The 9812-nt window shown below is 39.5% G+C and overlaps 1 protein-coding gene across 1 annotated transcript; it reads right to left on the bottom strand.

Moving 5' to 3' along the window:
• Window positions 1–7866: 7866 nt before the first annotated feature.
• On the bottom strand, window positions 7867–8532 carry LOC121465304 (keratin-associated protein 26-1). Its single transcript, XM_041678530.1, is given in 1 exon segment — window positions 7867–8532. A coding segment is annotated over 1 exon segment (666 nt).
• Window positions 8533–9812: the final 1280 nt, after the last annotated feature.

Genomic DNA, 9812 nt, shown 5'->3' with positions numbered 1-9812 from the left:
GTGTCTAGGCCATTTGCATTTGATGAATTCAGAGAAAATATTTTATATTTATCCAATCTTGGTGAGCCCAAAGTCTTTTACCTAATTTTCTTTCTATCATAACATGCTTTCTCCGTCTGGTAAACTATAACTATCTAATCTTCAACTCCCTCAGAGACCCAAGAAGGAAATAATATTACCCATGTAAGCAGAAAATGCAAGTAAGTGACTTCCAAAATATGTGAGTAATGTCAGAAATAGTTGGTTGCCTGGACAGTCGCCCAAAGTCCCTCTGTAGTGTTGGGGCTTCCATCTTCAGCCAACAGGCCTAGCATATTTGACAGAGTTTTCTGTAAAGCAGAATATTTTATGTCCTGCTTGTCTAATTAGGACAGCATTCTGTCAGCAGTCGAGTCAGGGACATTTTCTTGCCCAGTGGCTTACTTTTGCCACAAAGAAAATAAACTCCCTATGTAGATTCTCTGATACACATTATCTTCTCTGAAGTAGATTGATGCTGTCCAGGAGAAGACATGTCTCACTGTCATAAAAAAGAAAAACCCAGGTCATTAAAAATTTCTTAAATGTCATATTCTGTAGATCTCGGAAGTATTTGAAGATGACCTACCTGTATAAATTATACCTTTATTTGACCTTGAAAACATACCTAATGTGACTGCAAGTTTGAATGTACTAGGTGATTAACTACTAACCTATATTTTTATTATCCTAAACAGTTGATAATAATAATTTTCAAGGAAATTTGTATTACATTTTTAAATGACCTGTAGAAGTACAATACTTTGAACAACATTAGAAATATATGTACCATATGTTTTAACAAAATTAATCTCAAATTTGTATCAATATACAAAATTTGTATGCAATATACAAAAGTAAAACCAATGCAAAACATTTTTTAAAAATAATCACTTTTTAAAAAGTAGATTCAATAATATACCTTTTAATTAAGATCCTTGAATCTAATTTCTTTTGTTTAGCTTTTATTCCTGATCATTACTCATAACAACTTGTCACCAGCACAATAAACAAAAACAAACATCCATAATCCATTTTTTGGGAATGTGGCTGTAGTTTTCTAAGTTACTTCTTGCTGATTGGGGTGCTGATATTCTTATGGGGACCTAAAGATAATTTAGGATTATGGTTCCATCCCTTACTGGAGCATTCTGTGAGGCTAGGCATTTCAGCCATTAGTTTTTTTTTTCTTTTTTTATTGAGAAAAGGAGAAAAAAAAACAAGTTTCCACCTCCTCCCAGCCTCCCATTTCCCTCCCCCTCCTCCACCCCTACGCCCCCTCCTCCCACCCTTCTCCCCCTCCCCCACTCCTTTCCCCCTCCCTCTCCAGTCCAAAGAGCAGTCAGGGTTTTCTGCCTTGTGGTAAGACCTAGGACCTCCCACCTCCGTCCATATCTAGGAAGGTGAACATCCAAACTGGCTAGGCTCTCAAAAAGCCATCACATTACATAGGATCAAACCCCCATGCCATTGTCCTTTGCGTCTCATCGGCCCTCATAGTTCGCCATGTTCAGAGAGTCCAGTTTTATCCCATGCTTTTTCGGTCACAGTCCAGCTGGTCTTGGTGAGCTCTCAATAGATCAGCTCCACTGTCTCAGTGGGTGGGTGCATCCGTCGTGGTCCCGACTTCTTTGCTCATGTTCTCCCTCCTTCTGCTCCTCATTGGGACTTTGAGAGCTCAGTCCAGTGCTCCAGTGTGGGTTTCTGTCTCTATCTCCATCCATCACCAGATGAAGGTTTTATGATGATATGCAAGATATTCGTCAGTATTGCTCAAGGATACGGTCATTTCAGGTTCCCTATTCTCAACTGCCCAAGGAACTAACTGGGGACCTCAGCTTGGGCACCTGGGAGCCCCTCTAGGGTCAGGTCTCTTGCCAACCCTAAAGTGGTTCCCTTAACTAAGAATTGTGGTTCCGTGCTCCCCAGTCCAACCTTCCTTTATCCCAATCCTCCTGCTTTCCCAAGGCCCGACCTCCTTCCCTTCTAACTTTTCTCTCCCCATCTCCCCTTACCCCCAACCCACCCCACCCCAAGATCCCAATTTTCTCCCCGGCAATTTTGTCTACTTCCCTTGGCCAAGAGGATAAATATATGTTTTTGCTTGGGTTCCCCTTCTTACTTAGCTTCTTTAGATTCACCTATTGTAGACTCCGTGACCCTTATTTATGGCTAGAAAAATTATGAGTGAGTACATCCCATGTTCATCTTTTTGGGTCTGGGATACCTCACTCAGGATAGTGTTTTCTATTTCCATCCATTTGCATGCCAAATTCGAGAAGTCATTGTTTTTTTTACCGCTGAGTAGTACTCTAATGTGTAGATATTCCATACTTTCTTCATCCATTCTTCCATTGAAGGGCATCTAGGTTGTTTCCAGGTTCTGGCTATTACAAATAATACTGCTATCAACATAGTTGAACAAATGCTTTTGTCATATGGTAGGGCATCTCTTGGGTATATTCCCAAGAGTGGTATTGCTGGGTCCAGGGGTAGGTTGATCCCGAATTTCCTGAGAAACCGAAACACCTATTTCCAAAGTGGTTGCACAAGATTGCATTCCCACCAGCAATGGATGAGGGTACCCCTTCCTCCACAACCTCTCCAGCAAAGGTTATCATTGGTGTTTTTTACTTTAGCCATTCTCACAGGTGTAAGATGATATCTCAAAGTTGTTTTGATTTGCATTTCCCTGATTGCTAAGGAAGTTGAGCATGACCTTAAGTGTCTTTTGGCCATTTGAACTTCTTCTGTTGAGAATTCTCTGTTCAGATCAGTGCCCCATTTTTTAATTGGGTTAATTAGCATTTTAAAGTCTAGTTTCTTGAGTTCTCTATATATTTTGGAGATCAGACCTTTGTCTGTTGAGGGGTTGGTGAAGATCTTCTCCCAGTCAGTAGGTTGCCTTTGTGTCTTAGTGACAGTGTCCTTTGCTTTGTAGAAGCTTCTCAGTTTTAGTAGGTCCCATTTATTCAATGTTGCTCTTAATGTCTGTGCTTCTGGGGTTATACATAGGAAGCAATCTCCTGTGCCCATCTGTTGTAGGGTATTTCCCACTTTCTCTTCTATCTTTTTCAGTGTGTTCGGGCTGATATTGAGGTCTTTAATCCATTTGGACTTGAGTTTTTTGCACGGTGAAAAATGTGGGTCTATTTTCATTCTTCTACAGGTTGATATCCAGTTGTGCCAGCACCATTTGTTGAAGACGCTTTCTTTCTTCCATTGTATACTTTTAGCTCCTTTATCAAAAATGAGGTGTTCATACGTTTGTGGGTTAAAATCCGGGTCTTCTATACGATTCCATTGGTCGACTTCTCTGTTTTTATGCCAGTACCACACTGTTTTCATTACTGTAGCTATGCAATAGAGTTTGAAGTCAGGGATGGTAATGCCTCCAGAAGATCCTTTATTGTATAGGATTGTTTTGGCTATCCTGGGTTTTTTGTTTTTCCATATAAAGTTGATTATTGTCCTCTTCAGATCTGTGAAGAATTTTGATGGGATCTTGATGGGGATTGCATTGAATCTATAAATTGCCTTTGTTAGAATTGCCATTTTTACTATGTTGATCCTCCCAATCCAAGAGCAAGGTAGATCCATCCATTTTTTGGTATCCTCTTCAATTTCTTTCTTCAATGCCTTAAAGTTCTTGTCAAATAGATCTTTCACTTCCTTGGTTAGATTTACCCCAAGATATTTAATGCTGTTTGTGGCTATCGTGAATGGTGAAGCTTCTCTGATTTCCCTCTCTGCTTCCCTATCCTTTGTGTATAAGAGGGCGACTGATTTTTTTGGAGTTGATCTTGTATCCTGCCACATTACTAAAGCTGTTTATCAGCTGTAAAAGTTCTTTGGTGAAGTTTTGGGGGTCGCTTAAGTACACTATCATATCATCTGCGAATAATGAAAGTTTAACTTCTTCCTTTCCAATTCGAGTCCCCTTGATCCCATTATGTTGTCTTTTTGCTATTGCTAGAACTTCAAGTACTATATTGAAGGGGTATGGCGAGAGTGGACATCCTTGTCGTGCTCCTGAGTTAAGCGGGATGGCTTTGAGTTTCTCTCCATTTAATTTGATGTTAGCTGTCGGCTTGCTGTATATAGCTTTTATTATATTTAGGTATGACCCTCGTATCCCTAATTTCTCCAAGACTTTTAACATAAATGGATGTTGAATTTTGTCGAATGCTTTTTCAGCATCTAATGAGATGATCATATGGTTTTTTTCTTTCAGTTGATTTATATGCTGGATTACATTGATAGATTTTCGTATGTTGAACCAGCCCTGCATCTCAGGAATGAAGCCTATTTGATCATAATGGATAATTTTCCTAATGTGTTCTTGGATTCGGTTTGCCAGTATTTTGTTGAGGATTTTTGCGTCGATGTTCATGAGTGAGATTGGCCTGTAATTCTCTTTCCTGGTTGAGTCTTTGTGTGGTTTTGGTATCGGAGTAACTGTAGCTTCATAAAAGGAATTAGGTAATGACCCTTCTGTTTCTATATTGTGGAATACATTAAGGAGTATGGGTATTAGCTCTTCTTGGAAGTTCTGGTAGAATTCCGCATTGAAACCATCTGGTCCTGGGCTTTTTTTGGTAGGGAGGTTTTTGATAACAGCTTCTAATTCTTCGCGACCAACAGGTCTGTTTAGATTGTTCACCTGGTCCTGGTGTAACTTTGGTATATGGTATTTATCTAAAAAAGTGTCCATTTCTTTTACATTTTCCAGTTTTGTGTTATACAGGCTTTTGTAATATGATCTGATGATTCTCTGAATTTCCTCTGTGTCTGTGGTTATGTCCCCCTTTTCATTTCTGATCTTATTAATTTGCGTATTCTCTCTCTGCCGTTTGATTAGTTTGGATAGGGGTTTATCAATCTTGTTGATTTTCTCCAGGAACCAGTTTTTTGTTTCATTGATTCTTTGGATTGTTTTCTGTGTTTCTATTTTGTTGATTTCAGCCCTCAGTTTGATTATTTCCAATCTTCTACACCTCCTAGGTGAGTCTGCTTCTTTTTTTTCTAGAGCTTTCAGGTGGGCTGTTAAGTCTTCAATATGTGCTTTCTCTGTTTTCTTTAAGTGGACACTTAGTGCGATGAACTTTCCTCTTAACACTGCTTTCATAGTGTCCCATAAGTTCGAGTATGTTGTTTCTTTATTTTCATTGAATTCAAGGAAGACTTTAATTTCTTTCTTTATTTCTTCCTTAATCCAGGTATGGTTCAGAAGTTGTCTGTTCAGTTTCCATGAGTTTTTAGGCTTTCTAGGGGTAGCATTGTTGTTGAATTCTAACTTTAATCCATGGTGATCTGATAAGACACAGGTGGTTACTAATATTTTTTTGTAACTGTGTAAGTTAGCTTTGTTACCGAGTATGTGGTCAATTTTCGAGAAGGTTCCATGAGCTGCGGAGAAGAAGGTATATTCTTTCCTCTTCGGGTGGAATAATCTATAGATGTCTGTTAAGTCTATTTGCTTCATTACCTCCATTAATTCTCTAATTTCTCTGTTAGGTTTCTGTTTGATTGACCTGTCCATTGGTGAGAGAGGAGTGTTGAAGTCTCCTACTATTAGTGTGTGCGGTTTGATGGCTGCCTTGAGTTTTAGTAATGTTTCTTTTACATACATGGGCGCTTTTATATTCGGGGCATAGATATTCAGGATTGAGACTTCATCCTGATGAATTGTTCCTGTTATGAGTATAAAATGTCCTGATTTCGTATCCATTCTCTTCACCTGTGCCTTTTTATAGGTGAATTGAGTCCATTGGTATTAAGTGATATTAGTGACCAGTTGTTGTTAGCTCTGGTTATTTTTTTCGTGGTAGAGTTTGTGTGTTTCTCTTCTTTGAGTTGTGCTGGTGGAGGGTTGTCAGATGCTGGCGTTCTTATGGGTGTTGTTGGCTTCCTTGGTTTGTGATTTTCCTTCTAGTATTTTCTGTAAGGCTGGGTTTGTGGCAACATATTGTTTAAATCTGTTTTTGTCCTGGAATATCTTGTTTTCTCCATCAATGGTGAATGCAAGCTTTGCTGGGTATAGTAGTCTGGGCTTGCATCCATGTTCTCTTAGTGTCTGCAGCACATCTATCCAAGACCTTCTGTCTTTCATGGTTTCCATTGAGAAGTCAGGTGTAATTCTGATAGATTTCCCTTTATATGTTACTTGATGTTTGTCCTTTGCAGCTCTTAATATCTGTTCTTTATTCAGTATGTTTTGGGTTTTGATTATTATATGGCACAGGGATGCTTTCTTTTGATCCAGTCTATTTGGTGTTTTGTATGCTTCTTGTACCTTCATAAGAGTATCCTTATTTAGGTTGGGAAAGTTTTCTTCTATAATTTTGTTGAATATATTTTCTGAGCCTTTGAGCTGTAATTCTTCTCCTTCTCCTACACCTATTATTCTTAGGTTTGGTCTTTTCACGGTGTCCCAGATTTCCTGGATGTTTTGTGTTAAGAGTTTGTTGGATTTGTTTCGTTCTTTAATCAGTGAGTTAATTTCCTCTATAGTATCTTCAGTGTCTGAGATTCTTTCTTCTGTCCGCCTAGCTCTGTTCCCCTATAGCTCTGCTATAGCTCCAAAGCAGTCCTTTATTAACCAATGGTATTCACAGCATACAGAGGGGAATCTCCCATCAATGACCCTGCTGTTGGCACAGGATCTGACACACTGAACACACTGGACAAGGTCTCTGGCACTCTTCTCCTTTCTCAGTTTCCTCCTGCTGCACCATCCTCGTTGCATTCTGCGTCATCCTCAAGATCCCACATTTGACCTTGGTCTCTATGCCCAGGACACACCTTGCTCAATTCACACAGGCTATTCTCTTTGAATTCTATAAATACAATTTAGCTGTCAGCTTTATGCATAATTTTTATTGAAAGTATATTTTTTCATATAATATACCCTGATTACCATTTCCCCTTTCTTTACTCCTCCCGGTTCCTCTCTACTTCTGCTTCCATCTGGGTCCAACCATTTCTGTCTCTCATTAGAAAACAAATAAACCACTAAAGGGTAAATAAAATAGAATATAGTAAGATAAAACAAAACATACACATGGGAATAAGACGAAATAACCAGAAGGAAAAGAGCCGAAGAAAAAGCACAAGAGACAAATATAAAGACAGACACCCAAGGAAACCCAGAAAAATACAAAGCAAGAAGGCATATATATATGCAAAATGTCCATAGGGTGAAAAAGAAAAAACAAAAATTAAAATAAATGAATAAAAATAAAAAACTAAAAATGATAGAATTTAAAAAGGAAAAAGTGCAATGACCATATTATGAGACAAGGGATCCTTAAAATGGACTTTGCGTTAGTTTCCTGTTAGGTATCTACTGTTTGGCATGCATTCTACTCTTGAGGGTAGTTTGTTTCTGTAGTGAGACTTTGGTGGAGAAAAACTTTAGATGATAACTTACATACAGGCAATTATTTCATCCCTTATCTGTCAGAACTCATTATACTTCTTGAATGCTAAACCACTGCCCAGGTGTCAGGTAAGAGCAAACCGTACAGCATCACCTGGCAAGCACTTGAGGGTGCTCATTTTTGTGTTAGCATGAAATAATGAAAGATAAATCAACACATTGGATTCTTAATTCAGAATTAGTCTCATTTATTATAATATGAATCATAGCAGGTACATAGTCCTCCCACTTGAGAAATATTAACTATAATGTGGCCAGAGATTTTTACATCAAGGAAAGATCGAAGCAAGTCACAATGTGAAAGGAAGTTTAACGCAGACACAGTGCAAACAAGAAAAAGCAATTAATACTCAGAAGGAAGGAGAAGTCCAAAGGGTTGCAATTTCAATCCTGGCTCTTCACTACTGTTATTCCCTAGAAACAGGAGGCTGCTGCCCTCATTGTGCAGAGCAGGATGGACGACAGGTGCCGAAGACGGGGGTCACTGGTTGGCAACCACCAGAGACAGGCTGCAGAGGTCTGAAGCTATGCGACACAATGTGAATGGTTTGTGGGCCATACCCGGTACAACCTGAAGGCCTGCATCCATAAGGGACAATGCCCACAGGTCGGCAGCTGTTGGATACACAAGGGAGTGGGCGGTAGCTGCCAGACCCACAGCCCACAGGCTGGCAGTTGTTGATGAAGGGACTCACTGGCCGGTAGCTGCTAGACACAATGTTCACAGGCCTACAGGATGCTGGGTGGCAGACACCAGAGATGACAGATGAAGCTGGAAAATAGCCAGAGCCTTGACAGGGTCTGGGAACATAGCATCCAGAAGAGCAACAGGTGTTTTCATAGTTGTTGGCTTCATGGCTGGCTGGCTGGCCTCCGGAGCGTTCTCCAAAGGTCTCCGGGCAGTTGTTCATGAACCAGGTATGATCCTGACAGTTGCTGGGTATGCAGAAGACCTCTCCACAGCCCATGTTTGAAGAACACAGGGCAAAGGAAGAAGGTACAGCTGGGAGATGGCAGGAGTTTCTGAGCGATCCTGAGCTGCAGTTTCCAGAGCAGTTGTTACGGCTAGACATGGTGAGCGTTTGAGAGCGTTGGAGGTCTAAAAGAAGACGTGAGCAGCTCTGTGATTCTGACACTCATTCGTCCTGTCTCTTTATATACTCTCAGAGAGTGGCAGTTCTGTATGCAGACTCATCTTCCTTGTTGTTTGAGGCTGCATCTGAACTCTATTATGTACAGGAAGTAGGGCTCCTACCTCTCATAAAACTGGATGATCCCTGCAATCCCTTCCATCGATTGAGTATAACTATAAATCAGAGTGACTGGATTTTAATGGGGTCCTTGGTAAAGTTACACCAACCCAAACAGACCCTTTGGAAGCCTATGGACGCACGCTCTAGTTCTAATCACCAGTGCAAGACCATTTTTATTAGCATTCTCTCTTGGAATCACCCCTGAAAGTTGAAGCAAACTACTCTGAATAATGAAAAGTTATGCATAGCTCACTGGAAAGTAATTCCATTCTTTTTGTACATTGGAAAAAATATTTAAGAAGTAAGAGTTTTGCAAATTAAATGAAAACATTTTCAACTTTTATAATCAAATGAGTTTTAAATGCCATACAGGGAAAGACTCCTGCGTGTTTTCTTTTATTTCAGCATCTGAACATAAAATGGATACCCCTGAAAATATGTTTATTCAGAAAATGAGTGCTTGCTTCATTAATTTCTGTAAATGAATAAACAGTCATTTGAGATTGTGCTTTGTCTGTGATTCTTTTGAAATTAGGTAATGAGGTTGAATTCAGTTAAAATGATAGATTCCAGTTTGAACAAGGGCAAGGAAATAGAATCCTATCAAGAAGGCTGGACAAAATGGCACTCATCATGAGTTCAACAGGCTCTATGTGTTGCAATGTTATTCATGCTACCACTGTAAAAATCTTTCTGGATAAAAAGAAAAGGGTCTATTATGATGACCATGGCAGCATCCTGTTTTATTTCATATATTACATCTGACCTCAATTTCCAAAAAGGACTGCATGCAAGGGTTGGCATAAATGATAGCATTATAATAAATGTAAGCTTTCCTTAGGTTTGAGTACTTTTGGAGGCTGTTTAGAAACGTGTATGTCTTAAATGCATGAAAGTGGTCAGCGTCCACTACCCCACCGCATTTCTCGCCCACTGGCATAGCCAGTAGCTCCATTGGCTATTTTAATGGGAATATAAATTATCTGTTGAATCTCAATTCCATCCCCTTTGGCTAAAAATTCAATTTAAATTACAGCACTTTCTTCTATTTTAATGTCTAGTGGTCATGACCACACTTATCAAGTCTCTTTATGCCCAGA

Source organism: Microtus oregoni, unplaced genomic scaffold (genome assembly GCF_018167655.1).
Source record: "Microtus oregoni isolate MIOR12 unplaced genomic scaffold, Mior012 000030F_ref0000283, whole genome shotgun sequence".
Classification (NCBI taxonomy): domain Eukaryota; kingdom Metazoa; phylum Chordata; class Mammalia; order Rodentia; family Cricetidae; genus Microtus; species Microtus oregoni.
This window is presented reverse-complemented; position numbering and strand designations above follow the sequence as displayed.